Here is a 19,086-nt window from a genome sequence, read left to right as displayed (position 1 = left end):
AACAAACAGGGCACATGCACACAATACACATGCATTATGTATAGAAGGATGTCGGAACGAGGGGGCTGCCTCACAGGAGTTTTATGTGTGTGTTTGGTGTCCAGGAGGTGAAATGGCACCTCTCCAGCTACCAGTCCCCACTCCGTACTTGATCTGTAAACAGCAGTCCCAACTGGAGCTCATTAGGAAACATGCTGCACTAAGTGGATTATCAATAAAGAATTCCATCTAATGCATGTGGACATTGGAACTTTCCATTGCTCCAAATACAGTATTGCTTTTTTACCTGAGTCAAATAATAACACATCTGTTGTTGCAAGCAAAGACAAAGGTAACATTGTCTATTGTGGGGAATTCAATTCCACCAACATGCACCTTGCCATGGCTCACCTGAAATGAGTTCGGTCTCGGGGCTCTGACAGCTGGACTACATCCAGGGATTAATGTGATGCACTAATTTAACACCGTCGCCCCATGGTGGCTCGGCTCTTACGTAACCGGTCTGGCTCAGTGTGTTTGAAGCCTGTTGCCAGAAGGATCAGCGGGGTGTTGGAAAGTTACAAGACCGGTTATAGTGACTGACACCTGATAATGTGTTGTCATGTTTATTACTGTATATCATCAACAACAACTGCAAATTGTAATTACTTTTCACGCTCTGTCACTTTGTGACACATCAAATAAGTCTAAGTCCACAGCATGCCTAGTGGTTCCAAGAGGCACAGTAGTGCTTTGGGCTTAATGGTAACATCCATGTGCTAACATGTCCACAGCGACAATTTTAACATGCTGATGTTCAGCAGGTATAATTAGTACCATGTACGCCATCTCAGCTTTGTGTGTAGGTATGCACTTAACACAAAGTGCACCCCAGACTGATGGGAATGTCGTTCATTTTGCCAATGTTTGGTCATAAACCAAAGTATTGGACAAGGTACGTTTTGGGCCTGATGATGGCATATAGAAAAGTCAGGAGATCACCAAAGTTTTTTTTTTTAGATTAAAAATCATCCTGCGACGAACATACATGTTTGCACCAAATTTCCTGGCAATCAGTCCAATAGTAATCGAGACATTTTACTAAAAACAACATGGTGAAGTTAGAGGAAAAGTCGGGAGTTCAGTCCTTAGGATGCATTGTCTGGAAAACATGTAAATTTAGCGCCAATCCATCTGATAGATGTTGGGCTGTTTCAGTGGATACAGGAAGACATGCTGGTTGTGCTAGATGAAAAATCAGTGGATCACTAAAGTAATTAGGCTTCATCCTCTGGGGACCATGACGTCAAAGTTTCATGTCAATCCAGCCAATATTTGTTGAGAGATTTCAGTCTGGACCAAAGCAGGCTAAAAATGCATCATACTTTGACTGTTTGACTCTTTGGTTCATAGACGTCAGATCATTCTCAGTACCAGCTTCCAAGCACTCTATGCTGTTAATTTGTCTTTTTTTTTTAGTTAAAATAATATGAATATTGACAGTTTTGGTAAAGAATAATCTTCTTCCACTTATCTCGGACAGGAGGAAGAGGTGCTGAAGCAGATTGAGATGGAGGTGCGAATGCGAGAGGGAGCCAGTAAGCTACTGGCAGCTTGTTCCAGGAGAGAGCAGGCCCTGGAGGCCTCCAGGAGCTTGCTAACCTGCAATGCCCGCATTCTGGCCTTGCTCAGCCAACTACAGAGGATGAGGAAAGCTCAAATCTTACAAAAAGTGGGACGCAGGTCAGATGGAGTGCGAGGATATATTGTATGTATGGGTAAATAGACAGATAATCTGTCTATTATCAGCAGGGAGGGATAAAAGAATGTTTTGCAGAGCGGAAACAGGTGCAGTTTGTGGACATTGCCATGCCTCCTACCAGCCACTAGAGGTCATACAAGTTCACTTTTTCAATTCCTGGAGTCCCTTAATTCCAAAACAAGCAAACTGTACATATTTGCATATAGAACTTACAAGCATAGGCTATGTATGTAATACTGGTGGACAGGACACTTTACCTACAATATGATTCAATAGAATGCACATATCTTTCAGTTGTTAAGTGTTCCTGTACATACTGTACTGCACAGCATGTATATATGGTGTATATATGGATAGTTGGATTGATGAACTATCTCTTTGCAGGCCATCTGAAGATGTTGTGCCATGTGTAGGAAAAGTATCCCTTTCAGGCGAGTGTTAACAAAATCTTGCCACAGTTTCATACAAATACTTGAACCTGGCTTTTATATTTCTAACTTTATATTTTGTACTCTGTAGACCTGAGAATCCCGCTGATGTGGAAAGACTCGGAGTACTTCAAAAACAAAGGAGGTAAGTCAGGATGTTGTGATCAAGGGGACCTGTTGTGCTAATGTGAATGGATGACGTTTGATTGCATGAAAACCTTGTTGACCTCACTCTAATACCTAGTCATTTAGCCAGATATCAGTTTATAAAAGTGCACTGAAAAGACTGAAATTATTGGCCACCCTCTCTGGTACCTGACTTGCTTGAGTGCATATCATTACATGAGATAAATATGTGTCAGCACCTTTAGAATCAATTGCAGTTTTCACTCTATTTTGTACTTGCAGAGCTACAGCGCTGTGCTGTTTTCTGCCTGCTTCACTGTGGTACAGAGATCCATGACACTGATCTGGTGATGGTAGACAGGACTTTAACTGACATCTGTTTTGAAGACACTATCATATTGTAAGTCGCACAGTTTTGACAGTGTTTTTTTCCCCCCGAGGTTCAGTTTTTGTCTAATCCCACTTTAAAGACATTTAATTCGTCCTTGTTTAAGCAGCAGCGAGGTAGGCCCAGGGTTTCAGCTTCGCGTTGAGCTGTACAGCAGTTGTATGGTCGAGGATTTCTTCCCGGGGGCTCTAGGACCCAGGAGAGCAAGCCGTCTGGGGGGCTCAGTGGGATGCTCCTCGGGGAAAAAGATCCGTGCTGCGTTTGAGTCTGCATCTGTTTGTGGATCCAGTGGAGGAAATGTAGAACCTGGAAGAGTGTCTCTGCCTTTATACCCTGACCTGTCTACACTGTGAGGATGATAATTCTCCCTCAAACACACACAGACAATGGAAATATTTTACAACTGGGTGTCATGTTGATTTTGCCCAATGCTTTCTCTCTGAAGGGGGCCTAAGTATAACCTGCTGGCTCACACAACACTGAGAATAGAACACGTCAAGGAAGGTTTCAAGACGCATGATTTGTCACTGGCAGCAACAGGTGAGTTACAAATCCTCTTCTTTCTTCTTGCCACTCCTGTCCTCTTCTCTTTTTGTCCTCTTCTCATCTTCTCCTGAAAGTGAATCCCTAATCTCTTTGTTTTCCAGAGGATAATCCATTCTGGTTGCCTCTATACGGCAACATGTGCTGCCGTCTAGTTGCTCAGCCGCTGTGCATGATTCAGCCAATGATAAGTGGCCAACTCAAGGTTAAGGTGACTTGATTTTCATATATTATCCTGCCTTGTAATTCCTTTATTGTTATATCACATTACCATTCAATGTATCATATTATTCCCTGCTCTCATTCAGCTTGGAGAGGACCTTAATTGCTGGGAAAATGTCTATGGAGTCCTCAGAGAGCAAAGTCTTCTCTGCTATCAGAGTCAAGAAGACCTGGTGTCTGAGGACAAGCTATTACTTGTAATCCCCATCAAAAAGGTTGGTTCGAAATTAGCAAAGTCTTATGAATAAATAAATAGATGGATTCATTTACGGTTTTGTCAATATCGATTACAATAACATGCCAAGGCTTACAGAGTGCACTTGTAAATGAATGAAAACATATTCGGAAAGGAAACCCGCTCTAATGGTGAGCATTTGAAGATTGGAATATTTTGGATGGATGGACTCTAGAATTTAAAAATGTCAGTTCATCCTAAAAATGAATATTACCCCTATGCTAACATTATACTACAGATATCGAGACTTTAATTCTTTTATATCAATTTATTCATGTATTTTGCTATTTTTGCTACAATTCTGAGATACCTAAACTTCACTTGGGTATTTTTATTTTATGCTACTTTTTACTTCTAATTATTTCCATTACATGTATCTGACAACTATAGTAACAAGTTACTTTTTAGAGTAAGATTTTACATCAAGAACATCTAAAGTACAACACATTGTTATATATTAACCAGTCCTTAACCTTTTTGGCTTGTGTCACTGTACAAAAAGGCAGCATATACGCTGTGCCTCTTGTCACATATTTCAGTTGTTTATTAGCAGTGATTTCCCCTCTTCACTTATCCAAATGTGTTGTTTAAATAACTGTTAAAGGCTCAAAGAGTTAAAATCTAATATTTCACAAAAACGTTATTCTTTCCTGCCGCGTTAATCACGTCACAGTGTCCCAGGTTTATCTTGTGACCTTTTTGGAGAGGGTTGAGAACCATTGGATTAACTATTGATATATGAAGTAGTTGGTAGTCCGTACCACAGCGCCATATTAAAATGTACTCCCATAGCTGATTTATTTGTAGAAGGATGTATTTTCAGCAGCAGATTTACCATGATCTTCTGTCAACTGCAGTTAAACCTGTTGGATTATTTTTAGGGCTGTCAAAGTAATGCGTTCATTTTTAATTTCGATTAATTAACCTGAGAAAAAATAACGCAGATTAATCCATTCCATATTGACGTTTGACCCGGAGCCGTTCTAGCCCCCATTAGACTGTAAAATGAAGGAGGGAGATGAGGATGTTCTGCCTGGATCATTGATTGGAACATTTACTTGTAAAAATCTTCTTCCTGCCAACCCTGGCTACCGAAATCTGGTGCCACTGATATGTCTGCGCTTCTCTCTGATGCTCTGAAGACGATACAGGCAAGACAAACACCGCTGCACGTGACGCTAGTTAACACTATACTCGACAGCAGCTAACGTTAGCCTACCGCTAGCTAGTAGCTGGATTAAACACGGTTACAATGCTGACAGCTAACGCTAAAACGGTGTAAAGTTTGACTGTTTTACTGTAGAGGATTCAACACCGGTATGTAACAATCTGCAGCTGCCGTCGGAGAAACAACACAGACGGTGCGTTCAATGAAACTGGTAAACTACAGCCTCATGGTGCTTTTGAAGTTATTGTAAATGTCCTTTTCCCATCTGATGGTTGTTTTTGTCGTACAACAGCAATTTACTTGTGAAATAAGTTATTGTTATACATTATTATTAAATCATTTAATTTTGACCATATGTCCTTAGCAATAAACAAGCCGTTTTTTCTTTTCTTGTTTTACTTTCTTAAAAAAATCGGTTCAGGCACCGTTAATTATGTATGCGATTAATTTGGATTAATTAATCACAGAGTATGTAATTAATTAGATTACATTTTTTAATCGATTGACAGCCCTAATTATTTTGTCAATAGACTGAATAACTAACATGAAAATGATTATGAGTGTTTGTTTTTCCCGCAGCATACACATGTCTGTGTGTCAGAGAGAGATCCTGTCCATCACCAGAGTATATATATCCGAACACAGCATCAAGGAGAGGAACTAACCTTCACGCTAACCACACACACACCTGAAGACATGCAGCGCTGGACCCAGGCCATCTGGCAGCATGTCTATAACATGGGTGAGGCCTGGATGACAAAACTAAATGCCCAGTCTTGTCTGTAACACCATGTAACCACACATAACACAAGCTACATGCAAATGTGTGAATTTAGGCCGTGGACCAAAGAAGAAGCAATTAGTTTGTTGTATTGACAAGCACAGTATGTGCACATAACAGAACCAACACCCTTTTAATTATAGAGTTCATCCTTCTGCCAAGGTTGCATAGTCAGTAAATATGTTATGATTAGTGTTAATATTATATTGTTCTGCCCCAGAAGATCCAGAACGTCTGGAAATCAAAATACACACCGAAGGTACAGTACAGTAGTTCATGGATATCCACCTGTTCTGTTCTTGGTTTATGGATGTTCGTGAACTCCCATCAAACTGTCAAACTAGGCAGCGTTGATCAAATATGAATCAAGAGTCTGTTCTGCCGTAAAATTTAAAAAGGTTTGTGACCTGGGTGACATGTTAAAAACATGCACCACCTACCGGCCGGAGCAACCTAAATCATTTTTACATCGAAACAGTACACTAAAATATGTTTCTGATCTTGATCCATATTCGACCACTGCTGCCTAGTTTGACAGAGATTGACACTGTGTTAGACACTCCTCGGCTCTGATTGGTTGTTTTTCCCTCTGGAATCTTGGAAATGCCATTAGGAGCACTAGGAGGAGGCAGAGGCACTTGTTTTTTTTAATTATCTGTCTCATGCACTACTGTCGGGATATAGTCACAGTTTTAGCAAATATGACAAAAGCTTATTTTTATTTAAGTTACCAACTGTAGCTTTAACTGGATTTTTTTTCAAGTAGTTTAGCAAGACCCTGCCTACTGCTACTGCAAGTAATGCTGTTACATGACAGTCACAACATGCACCATGCATCTCCAATTTTCTTTAAACGATCAACAGTTTTTGCAACTACAAAACAGCTGAGCAGTGTTAAAATCATTATAAGAGTAGGGCTGTCAATCGATTAAAAAATGTAATCTAATTAATTACATACTCTGTGATTAATTAATCGAAATTAATCGCATACATAATTAACGGTACCTGAACCGATACTTTTTAAGAAAGTAAAAAAAGAAAAGAAAAAAAAAGGGTACTAAACAACAGTTGGTGACATTAAAGAATGGCTTGTTTATTGCTAAGGCCATATGGTCAAAAATGAATGATTTAATTATAATGGATACCAATAACTTATTTCACTAGTAAATTGCTGTTGAACGACAAAAACAACCACCAGATGGGAAAAGGACATTTACAATAACTTCCATCCAATAGCATCCAAAGCAGAACCAGAATGTCAGAGTGAATATTTCGGCGTGGTCTTTAAAACATTAGCAAACCTCTTTCTAGCACGTGTATCAACAGGGAGAGCCTAACCTGTCAGCTGTGTTGTCGATGCCTCGAGAGAACAAAGGAAGCGACTCAGAGCTTGCCGTAAAGCAGTATCTCTGGCCGTATGCGTGTATGACGTCATTGACATTTTAAAAGGCTTTTTTAGAACAAAAAAGCCACTTTAAAAAAAATCTAACACCCAGCAGTGTGTATTTTCTTAGCCTCCGCTTTCGAATGCAACATTCAAATTACTAGACAAAAAATGATATCCTGAGAAAAGTGGTTTGAGGGGTATAGCTCCATAGAGTCCCATTCATTCTGCTGCACTGGCCTGTGAGCGCCCCCTATATGGAACTCTGGTGGAACTGCAACCAGTTCAGAAGCCGGAAGTAATGAGAGAGTGGAACTTCTTCCCTTATTAGAAATTCTTTGCTGCTGTTGAGTACAGTGTTAACTAGCGTCACGTGCAGCGGTGTTTGTGTTGTCTGTATCGTCTTCAGAGCATCAGAGAGAAGCGCAGACATATCAGTGGTACTAGATTTCGGTAGCCAGGGTTGGCAGGAAGAAGATTTTTACAAGTAAATGTTCCAATTAATAATCCAGGCAGAACATTCTCGTCTCCCTCCTTCATTTTACAGTCCAATGGGGGCTAGAATGGCTCCGGGTTAAACGTCAATATGGAATGGATTAATCTGCGTTATTTTTATTTTTTTAACGCGTTATTTTTACGGCCCTATATAAGAGCAAGAGAAACAAATTGCGCTTGATTACAGCATTGACTCAAACTCCCAACCCAAGTCTCTATACCTGGAAACAGTAAGAGATGTTCATCAGGCTCTGTGTATGTAGGACACAAAATATACCTGCTGATACTGATACCTGCAGGACAGCATTCTTTAATGTCCGAGGCAACGGTGAACTACGCATGTCATTTTATGAGTAGTGTGTCACAAAGAAAATATTTGTCTGGTGTCTGACTGAGATCATGCGATTGTTTATTGTTTTTTGTCTGTAGTGTCTGTCAACTTTGTTGTATAGCACATTTTCTACATAATAAAATGCAACACAATTTGCTTTACATAAAAATAATAATGAAACAAGTGCAATCATGCACACACACACACACACACACACACACACACACACACACACACACACACACACACACACACACACACACACACACAGAAGGTAGCCTCTCTTGCTTTGATGGATGGTTAAAAGACCTCTGCCTGTGGACCTGATGGTTCATGCTGGTTTGTGTGAATAGAACATTACAGTAGTCTAGTCTGATCGTTATAAATGCATGTATTAATTTCTCAGTCTGATTTTGATAGAAAGCCCCTTAGTTCTGAGATGTTTTTTTTTTTTATAGAAGTGATCTTGTGAGATGGTTGATATGGCTGTTGAAATGTAGATCACAGTCTATTATTACACTCAGATTTCTAGCTTCACTTTTGCTCTCCAAAGAAAATGTTCTGTCTCTAAACCTTTGCTCCAAAGATGAGTATTTCTGCTCTTATGGAATTATTTAGTCTTTGTTCAATTGCAAAAAGTTTTCAGACATCCGAAGTAGGGCTGCACAATTAATCTCAACTTTATCAAAATCGCAATATGGACTACTGAAATTTCCAAATCGCAGTGGGGGGGGGGCGCAATATTTGTTAAAAGGCAAAATATGTGTCGAACCATTCTGAATTAAGTATTGTGGTGCTGCAGAAACGTCCCAGTTTACAAATCGTATCCTACAGAAAAGGAAACATCTTTGTTTGGTACAGATCCAAAATCACACTATAATCATTTACATTTTTAAAATATTTTTTATAAACAAAAATGTTCTTTCCTCCAGTGTCGTGACTCTTATTGCAATCACAATATCAGTCAAAAATAATCCAATTAGATATTTTTCTCATATTGTGCAGCCCTAATCCAAAGATGAACCCTTGTGTTGACTTCGGGTCACATTGGCCTGTTTTTAAATTTTTGTTTTATATCAGAAAATATTGGACGTAGAAAAAAGCGCTGAAAATGTGTAGAAGAAAAAACAAAAAAAAGCGTCACAAATGTCAGAAAAAAAAAGTGTTTTTTTCAAGGTTGAAAGGAAGACAACACAAGGGTTAATATCATCTAAACACTGAGTCAGGGAGCTTTCAGTGAGTGGTGTTTTTATTTCTTTGATTATGGTGACACCCAAAGATAATGATGTTCTAGCCAGAATTAATTTTGTTGTGTTGAGACATTGAGACATTCCAAAGTCATGCAGTGGATGATTAGATTTGTCATACATTTTAGCATATTCCCAAAACACCATCCTTAGACAATTGTAGTGCAATGGTTTCATTTATTTCAGTTTTACTTTCCCTACAAAATGTATTAAACTTCCACCAAATTTTGAAAAATAGTGGCGAATTACTACCTCATAAGATAACAGACAAAAAAAAAAATATACATTTACTATAATAATTTATACTTAGTCCCACAAGGGAAATTACAATGTTTTGTTATACACATTACACACAGGCCTGAGTTACACACAGGCTCAGTACCTGTACTTGCACTAATGGAGAGATGTCAGAGTGAGGGGGCTGCAGCTGTCGATGTACAGGCAACCCGAGCAGTTGGGGGTTCGCTGCCTTGTTCAAGAGCACCTTGGCAGTGCCCAGGAGGTGAACTGGCACCAGCTACCAGTCCTCCACCATACTTTGGTCCGTATGGGGACTTGAACCAGTGACCCTTCAGTTCCCAACCCAACTCCCTACACACTGAGCTACTGTCATCCAAAGAGTAGTCTTAATCTTTTTTTGGCGAAAAGCTAAACGGAAGCCATAAACAAAACATTGACATATTATCATCACCTTTTAAGTTCATATGGCGAACCTGTTAGCATACAGTTGCCTATTTACACATCCAATCATCCGGCTCTTTAGCTCACACTCCACAATGTTCTAGCCAATGAGTTACTAGCCAACTGTATGAATCAAAAGGATTAGTAGGTAATGGTTTGTATTGTACACGTTACAATAATAAATAAAAAAAATAATAAATGACAGCTGTGAGACTGCTACTAGGTCTTTGTCTAAAACTTATTCAAGGATCTACGAACTTTTCCAGTTGTTTATATGAATGAAGAAATTGATTTCAGACCTATCAAAACAATATAATGTTTATAATGTTCATAGTCTTGTCTACTCTGGTCTAAGATTATTGTTATTGGAGTATTTATTTATGTCTGTCAGCTGCCAGATTTTTGCACCGCAATTGCATCACAACCGTCCAAGATATACTCACGTAACTTGACAGGTGTTGTGAGTCAAAATAAAGGCTTAGTTGTAAGATGGGTTTGGTCCGGTCAAGGGTGCCAGAAGTACGGGGGTTAAAAGTAGGGAAGAGACCTTGGCACCCCACTTTACACCCCTGTCCCTAAAACCGTGCAAGATACAGTCACACAACTTTACACGTGTATAACTGGCATCGAACTGAAGGCAGAGTTTGAAGATGGTTATGGTCTGAGCAAGGGCGCCAAAGTAAAGAGGTAAGACGTGGAGAAGAGGCTATTAGCCCCCTCCCCACCACTTTATGCCCCAGACTGATTTGGCGTTGCAGCTGGTGTGATCCCATCGCATGGTCTCTAGTTTCAGTTAAACAGTTAACTTTTCTGTATCCAGCATAGACACTTAATCTTTATATTGTGGATTGCATTTACAACATTTACTTTAAGTAAGTGGGTAGCCTTGCTTTGCATCAAGAAACCAGGTGTGTCCCTGAATTGAATACTGTGTACCATGGGACTATTGTAACTTATTTATGCTTTAGTGCATTTCTGAGAATTAAGATATGAAATAAATCTTCTTTACTAAGGCAGTGTTTGCACGGAGCAATTGCAATATTTGTGGTAAAGTCCGAAAAAATTTGCTCTTGCTGTACAGAGAGAACAGGCTTGAGAATGTGTCTTTGAATGTGTCATCACAGCGATATTGTGTGTGAACAAGTGAATGTGTGATGTATGCCACTCCTTGGTGTTAACAAGGATGGGATGTTTGGCAGCAATCTTTTGTAGCTAAATCCTGATCCTTTCACTCATCAGTTAATCTCCTCCTGCAAAAATCACTTTTCTTGTATAACGGCAAGTATATTCCCCATTACAATGCTCCTTAATTTGAATTGATTCTCAATTAAAGGGGTTATTTCTGGGGTGTATGGGAGCTTTGGTTTGTCATTATCCTTGACAATTTTGAGATGACTTTTTGATTTTTACAGCTGCCTGCTTGCAGCATTCGTTGGCTTAGTTGTTATTGTGAAGTCAGGGAAATTGTTCAGAGCTCAGTTAGGTATGAGGCTGCAGGGCCGCATATTTGACTCAATGACAGAAGCGCTGCACAAACACAAGTTATTCCAATAATTACATGGTCAAGAAATGTCAAAAATGAGTACACATGAAACGTCATAGCAACGTCTAGATCTGCCTGGTCTGTGGTCTGACAGTTATGACACTGTATTTATTGGCACAGATTCTCAGGATGACATGAGTATTGAGCATGATCTTGAAATGCATGATATTGATACTGCCAGCTTGTCTAGTGTCGTATATATCTGTGTTTCTCACAGGTTGAGAATTTACTAGTGGTTGTGGTTGGCACAGGATGTGATGGTATGATGGCTGGGTTCAGTAATGAACTAGTCAAACAAAGGTTTATGAACTATTTGTTGACAAAAAGCGTGCGTGAGCATACGCCCATGTACAAAGGCTCAGTCCTCGCTGCAGCAGCAGTGGGTTTGGTTCCGACCTGCAGCCCTTTTCTGCAAGTTATTACCTCTCTCTCTCTCCTTTCATGTCTAAGATGTCCTATCAAATAAACGCCTACAAAAATGCTAAATTTAAAATCTGGTTGGTTTGGGTGCCTGGGTAGCTCACCTGGTAGAACGCTCGCCCATATATAGGTTTACTCCTCGACGCAGTGGCCATGGGTTCGACTCCGACTTGTGGCCCTTTGCTGCATGTTATCCCCTCTTTCTCCCCTTTGATGTTTTAATTACTTTTCTTTTGCCATTTTGCCACAATTTTGGGCCACAATGGGAAAGAAATGATTTTATATTTTTATTTAGCCATTGCTTCGCTACTGTGAAGTAATTGGTAGCTTGCAAAGCTATGCTTTCAAAGTAGCTTCTCCATCACTGGCTTTGCCATTTACATGCTATGAAAATCACTGCATATAATATTTGTTGCAGGCCAGTGGAAGCAGTGTTGTGATCACCTCATGAAGATTGAAATGCCGAGCTCCAGGAAAGCCATTCCAGTGAAGCAGGGATCGCTATACCATGAAATAGGTATTGTAACACAAGCAGAGTGAAACATTGCTACCTCTCACTGACGTCAATCAACAGAAGCCTTTAAGGACCAAACCAATGGTTTGGCTGGTTTCCTTCCAGTCGCCTAAATTAAAGCACATCATTTTGTACAAAAAATGGTTCTGCATATAATTTCTGCAATGGCCCTTGATTTGTTTTTATACATTACTGTACATATTTAAATCTACTAGCAGACTCTTGAATCTTGCTGAAACTGTTTGGTAATCAAACAAGTCCGTTTTTATTTGTGTTTAAAATAAAAATGCAGTGACAACTTTTCAAATCAAGCAGCACTTAAACTGCATAACTGATCAACTAAAGCAGCAATAACTGCTTGGGAGCAGCATTAACAAGCTGTAAGCATGATATATCATCACAACTTAAGTTGATACAGTATTGTTAGCAAACCATTGCAGAGTTACACCTCCAGCAGATACTGTGCTACATTAGCATTGTTTTGGAGTTGTGTTTGTGTCCACCTGAAAAATTGAAGTCCAATATTGGACATTGGTCATTATGTTTTAGCTCGGTTTTGCTCAGCACTGACGCCTGAAGGAAATATTCAATTCCATTGAACTGTCATGAACAACATACACTTGTATGTGTCTCTTCATGCAGGCATTCTGACAATATAATGGAGCTGTGTCTTCATCTGCAGGAATCTGGGGTGATGCCAGGCCTAAAAGTACACAAACGGGTTTGAGTAAATAGCAAGCTCCGAAAGAGATAAATAATTCTGTCCAACAATGAACTCGGCGTCAGATACTGTCAATGTTTGGTGTCAAAGGTGCAATTATCTTTAACAACTGCTGACAAAAGTACCAGTCTACAGAAAGTATACATTTGTACTAACCCAGGGCAACAAATATGTTGCACCTAAAATGTGGTTGTTTTTCATTCCAATCATTAAGAGAGGTTGCGTGAAACAAAAGGAAGAGAAGACAATATAATGCAGTCAAGGAAATAAGAATCCTGGGAAATCCAGATATTTGATCTCTTTGTGACTGACAACATTTTTGTGATTGGTATCCACCACAAAAATGTTTTCAGTTTCAAAATATCTTTTCAAATGGAATGAGAAAGTTAATCCTCTTCCCGTTTGTCTTGTTTTGCCCTCTTCCTTTTCAGTAACGCCCTCCTCTCCTGGAGAGGGTATTGTGGTTCCGGATTTATCAGCTGAGATCCGCACTTTGCTCTCTTCCTACTACAAGGAAAGGTAGGCTTTTCTTGCCACAGCAGACACTCCCTCCGCCATACACATTCCAAATCCTCGCCTTATGCTGACCATGAAACGCTCGTTTGTTATGACAGTCCATTGCATTGTAACTGGAAGAAGTCTGACAGAAATGGGACATGCTACGTACTTTGAAGCATGAAAATAAACACTCAACGGACGGGCAAAAAAAAAAAAAACTCTGTCTAAATTTGACCCTCCCTGACGGACATAAAGCTTTGAGTGAAAAAGCAAATTCCTACCTACATACTTAACCATGTATATTTCTCAATGGATATTTTTCTGTCAACATTTCAATGGACAACATATGTCAGCAAAGGTGAAATTATATGTGAGTGCTGAATTACTATTATTTTAATTTTTTGATTATTTTTGGGGGCTTTTCCCTTTATTTGAAAGTGGATAGACATGAAAGGGGGAGAGAGATGGGGGATGACGCGCAGCAAAGGGCAGCAGGTCAGATTCGAACCCTGCGCAGTAAGGGGCGAACGCTCTTACTGGGTGAGCTAGAGGCCGCCCCCCTGAGAGATGAATTTTTAGTCATATCTGACAGTTTCTTGAGATTTCATATCTTTAAATATTTCACATTGCCTCCAAACCATTCCACCGTATAGGCCGTTTATTCCTACCCTTTAATATGACCCACAGTAGTGTTTTCAAAAATTAGCGCCCCTAGCAGTGGCCTGAAAATACGACCTACAACCAGTCTTGTATAAAGTACTTGAAAGCAATACTTGGGTAAAGGTACAAGTATCTCACCAGAAAATGACTTTGGTAGAAGTTAAAGTCACCTTTTAGAATGTTACTTGAGTAAAAGTCTTAAAGTATCTGATATTTCCTGTACTTAAGTATCAAAAGTAATTTTCTGATATTAAATGTACTTGGGTATTAGAAGTAAAAGTAAAAAAAAAAAAACTTTGATTGTGGCTTCTTCATAGTAAAGCATAATATTCAGGTTTTCCACACTGACGCGAACCACGGCCCCCTGGGTAAAAGTCCTGTGTTTGTTTGACCCATCCACCACTACAACTTACTAGGGGCGTTGAAATGAATCACTGCATCGATGCATCGCGATACAGACCTAGACCATTCTGCATCGATGCAGTGACAGAGCATAATCGATTATTGCCTAATGATGTTGCTTGTTGATTTTCCGGTCGCTTCTTTGTCTGCTGTGTTCAGAATTCGCTACATTCAGGAAGTATTTTTTTTTTAAGAGTGGATGCAATAAAAAGCGGAGTTCATATATATCTGACTGCTTGAATTTGTCGATTGAAAACCAGGTGTAGCAATATAATTATTATATCAATGTATATTGACGAAGTGACGCATCGTGATATTGAATCTATTCGTATCGTTGGCAGGATAATCAAATTGAATGGTGGGACCAGTGATTCACACCCCTAAAACGTACCTCCTTACGCGGAATGTGTCGCTCTTATACTTTCTGCTTTGCACCCGTCATAATTACTACAGCCACTAGAAAACCGCGCAGCAGAACAATAAAATGTCATTATGGGTCATTATTGCTGATTGTACAAATGACTTAGAAGTTAGTTTTTCAGGGTAGGACAGTGTTGCTGTTATAGTCCGTTTTATTTAGTAGTAGTAATTAGAGATGTTCCGATACCGATACCAGTATTGGCTCCGACACTGCCTAAAATGCTGGTATCGGGAAGTACTGGAGTTTATGCACCGATCCGATACCACGTAATAAATCCCTAAAGAAAATCTACGTTAAAGTAGTTTATTTATGTTCTTTTTCTGTTATAACTGACTGTCAAACTGGAGAATAAAAGAAAGTTCTGGGGCGTTCATTGTTCATGTTTCACAAAGAGTTTAACCTGAGTCAGACTGACAACAAAGATAGAAATAATATCACATCCATACAGGGATAGTAGTATACAATTGTTAAAACATAATAACATATTTGACACACTGGTATTGGATCAGTACTCGGTATCGGCCGATACGCAAGTTCAGGTATCAGAATCGGTATCGGGAAGCAAAAAATGGTATCGGGCCGTCTCTAGTAGTAATAAGAACAGTTCATTGAAATCATGTTAAGTACCTCAATTACTGTGGGAGGCAAACGTTTTACATTATGGAGCTCTGGAGTGATTCAGCCTTTATAAGTTGTAATCACATATTTCTAGTTTGGTCAGTTTGTTCACTCTCATGGAAAAAGCAAATACGATCAATGACAAAGGTCACCTGTTGAGGTCAGCAGTGGTGTGACTTAACACGGGACAGCACAGCTAAGCATGACGAACACCTCTTTTTACTCACATAATGGTCCTCTTATACAGTGTTGGCTGTGTCATCACTGACAAAAGACAAACACTGACTGCTTTCAAGACAGTTTGACTTCTTAGAACCGCAAACACTCACAGTTACAAGTTTAAGTCTGCAAATAATGCACCTGGGTGTCAAATGCCACAGATATTGTGTGTGAGTGTGATGGTTTGTGTACAGAGAAAGGCCAAAGATTGGTCAAAAGATCTCCTGGAGAACAGGTTTTGCTGGAGATGTTGATAGTTGATGTATGTGAAGTAGCAAAGCTAAGAAGATGACAGAGCTTTCACAGTGCTTGCTTTGTGTAACTTTGAATGCTTCATGTGTGTTTCCAGCAGTCTGGAATCCAGTATTCTAGCACGACCATATTATATGCAGCAGTAGGTTAGACAGCAGTTATTTTCTAGTTAGATGCCTTGTTGTTTTCCTTTAAAGAATGCCAGATGAGTCACTGCTGATTTGACCTCCTCTTACATCTCATTTTCTTTGAGAATGTACAAGCGGCCTAATCATGCCACATGGGTGTTTCATTTCAAATGAAGCCAAGAAGAAAAAGAAGAAGAAACTTTATTAGTATTCGTCACATGCAATCGTGCAGTACAATGTAGTGACATTCAATATCTGCATTTAACCCATCTTAAGCATTAGGAAAATAGTTGTATAACAATGCTGTGTGACCTAGGCACTGTATTGTTGTAAATAAGTTAGATTACTGGGCAAAAAACTCAAAAACAAATGTGAAATACATTTCCTCCTTTCTGGAGGGGACTGCAGCCTGTCAGTATAATGATGTCACAGTGATCTAACAAATGTATTGTGCTTGTTCTATTAAGTAAGAGGATCACATCCTCATACCAAACCTTCACCAGATCAGACATGGGAAACCTCACAGCCTGAGCTGCGGTTTTAACGGATACATTTATAATTAGGTTCAACTGTCAGTAAGATGTGGTGTTCTGGTTTTACAGGCTGGAATGTTAATTGGTGTGTGTGTGTGTGTGTGTGTGTGTCACATATAAAAAATATACCTGTAGTTTTACATAGACAATTAGATATCAAAACAGATTTGAACTGTTAAAGTAATACTTATTTGATGCTATTTAAGAGCACTGGCATCCCTTTTTTTAGCAAGACATTTAATTTCCTTGACGAAGTTCAGGATGTTTGACATTGTACTACAGTTTTCTTTGTTTCTCTTTTGTACAGTTATTGATGACGCTGCCACAGTCGCACTGGAGGAGTGAGGAACTGTTCTTATTTTATTCGTTTTGTGGTTACCACGCCTGGTCAAGGAAACGGACATGGACGTGATAAATGGTGCTATTTCAAAATTTTACCCAAACAGCAGTATTAGTAACAAAAAAGGAGTGAAAGGTGACGAATGTGAGTCTGAAATATCTACCCCAAGCTGACTGTACATTTTAAATGCGGACAAATCTCCCTGTACCATTGTCTAGCAATATTGTACATTTTGCGCATGTAAAGAGAGACCAGTACACGTACCAAATTATTCTGTTCATCACTTCCAGTACAGTATATTGATGTGATAATTCACTAAATTTGCCCAATGTTTGGAAGATGTCTGCAGTGCTGCTGCAACACCGGAATTTCCCATTTTTTTGGGATCAATAAAATCTATCTATCAGTGATGAATGGAAGACTATTCTGCTACTAATGTGTTGCTCATTTGAGTTTCAAGTGTCATAATAAAGCCATACAAAATAAATCAACCTGCTTTCTCTCTGTTTGATTGATGGGGCATTTAATACAGACAACATATGAATACTAGTATGATTTCTGTTAAAGGTTTGGGATATAGTAAAGCATGCCATATTTTTTTCTTAAATTGGGATCAATTCAACTGTTTTTTTTTTTTTTTTTTCTTGATAGACATGCTTTTATACTGAAACCACAGAAGCAGATTAGTCTGTGTGCACCTCCCTGCTGAGTCATGGGACAAATAGTCTCAGAGCACAACCTCCTGAGTTGACAGTCCCCTTCACTGGTGGGTTAAAGCCGATGATAGACGTTGACCGTTTTATGGCCACATTTCCTAGAAGCCATTCCAACTTGATACAGTGTACAGTGTACCTGGCACACAGCAGTGGTGGGATGTAACTAAGTACATTTACTCCAGTTCTGTACTTAAGTACAAATTTGAGGTATATGAGTCTTTTTTTTATTTTTTTTATACCACTTTCTACTTCTACATCACTACATTTCAGAGAGAAATACTTTTTTACTCCATTATGTTGATCTGACAGCTTTAGTTGCTAGTTACTTTACAAATTAAGATTTTGCCACACAAAATACATGTTTATATATATATATATATATATATATATATATATATATACACACACACACACACACACAACAATATATGGGCCAGCTGAACTGTTTAGACAATGAAACACTTTGTTGATTGACGGAACTGTTTTATCATTTCCTGTTTCTAAAATGGGAGGATTTTTCTGCATTGAGTACTTTTACTTTTAAGTATATTTTCCTGATGATACTAACATACTTTTACTTAAAGTGCTCATATTATGCTTTTTTGCTTTTTCCCTTTCCTTTATTGTGTCATATATCTTTTTTATGCATGTTCTAGGTTTACAAAGTGAAAAAGCCCAAAGTCCACCCCAAAGGGACTTACCATCTCCAACAGAAAACACTGTTCACAAACTGCTGACTAGCTAGTAGTCCTTACCTAGCTACTGCGCATGTGCGACTCCCAACAAAGATGAAACAGAAGTGTGATGCCTCACTCTGTAGCTAAAACGGAGAGCTCAACACACAGGGTGAAAAGAGGAGCTGCAGCAATGTGCAGTACAACAAAAATATGGTGTTTTTTTTAATAATTAAACCATGTAAACCTATTCTGGTACAACCTCTAAATACAATTATGAACCTGAAAATGAGCATAATATGAGCACTTTAAGTAACATTTTCAATGCAGGACTTTTACTTGTAACAGAGTATTTTTACAGTGTGGTATTAGTGTGGTGAATACTTTTTCTACCATTGACCCACAGCTACCTCCCTGCATATCTAAAGAAAGATGAAGCAAATAAACGTCAATTATTAGCTTTTAACAACCAAGGTGTTTAGGTTCTATGAATCTTCTAAATCTTCAGCCCACATCTAAGATAAAACTGAAACACCAGCAAGGTTCAGAGTCAGACCAATAGCAACACACTGCTTGAGTTCAGTTATCAGGGGCGTATAGACTGATAGGAAAAAGCAAATAAGTGAAATCAATTTCAATATGCTACAAATTGAGGTT

General features: G+C 39.0%; 1 protein-coding gene across 1 annotated transcript; it reads left to right on the top strand.

Annotated features, from left to right (window-relative positions):
• Positions 1-699: 699 nt before the first annotated feature.
• On the top strand, positions 700-17,540 carry LOC144531666 (rhotekin-like). The gene is made up of 13 exons (XM_078271922.1): positions 700-744; positions 1,523-1,722; positions 2,126-2,172; positions 2,261-2,314; positions 2,578-2,695; positions 2,793-3,032; positions 3,129-3,223; positions 3,331-3,437; positions 3,535-3,663; positions 5,431-5,593; positions 12,152-12,250; positions 13,400-13,487; positions 17,007-17,540. Exons 1-13 carry the CDS (start codon positions 700-702, stop codon positions 17,011-17,013), a joined length of 1,392 nt encoding a protein of 463 aa, XP_078128048.1. The 3' UTR covers positions 17,014-17,540.
• The last annotated feature ends 1,546 nt before the right edge of the window (positions 17,541-19,086 follow it).

The sequence above is a fragment of the Sander vitreus genome, chromosome 16 (genome assembly GCF_031162955.1).
Source record: "Sander vitreus isolate 19-12246 chromosome 16, sanVit1, whole genome shotgun sequence".
NCBI classification, from domain to species: Eukaryota; Metazoa; Chordata; class Actinopteri; order Perciformes; family Percidae; genus Sander; species Sander vitreus.
This window is presented reverse-complemented; position numbering and strand designations above follow the sequence as displayed.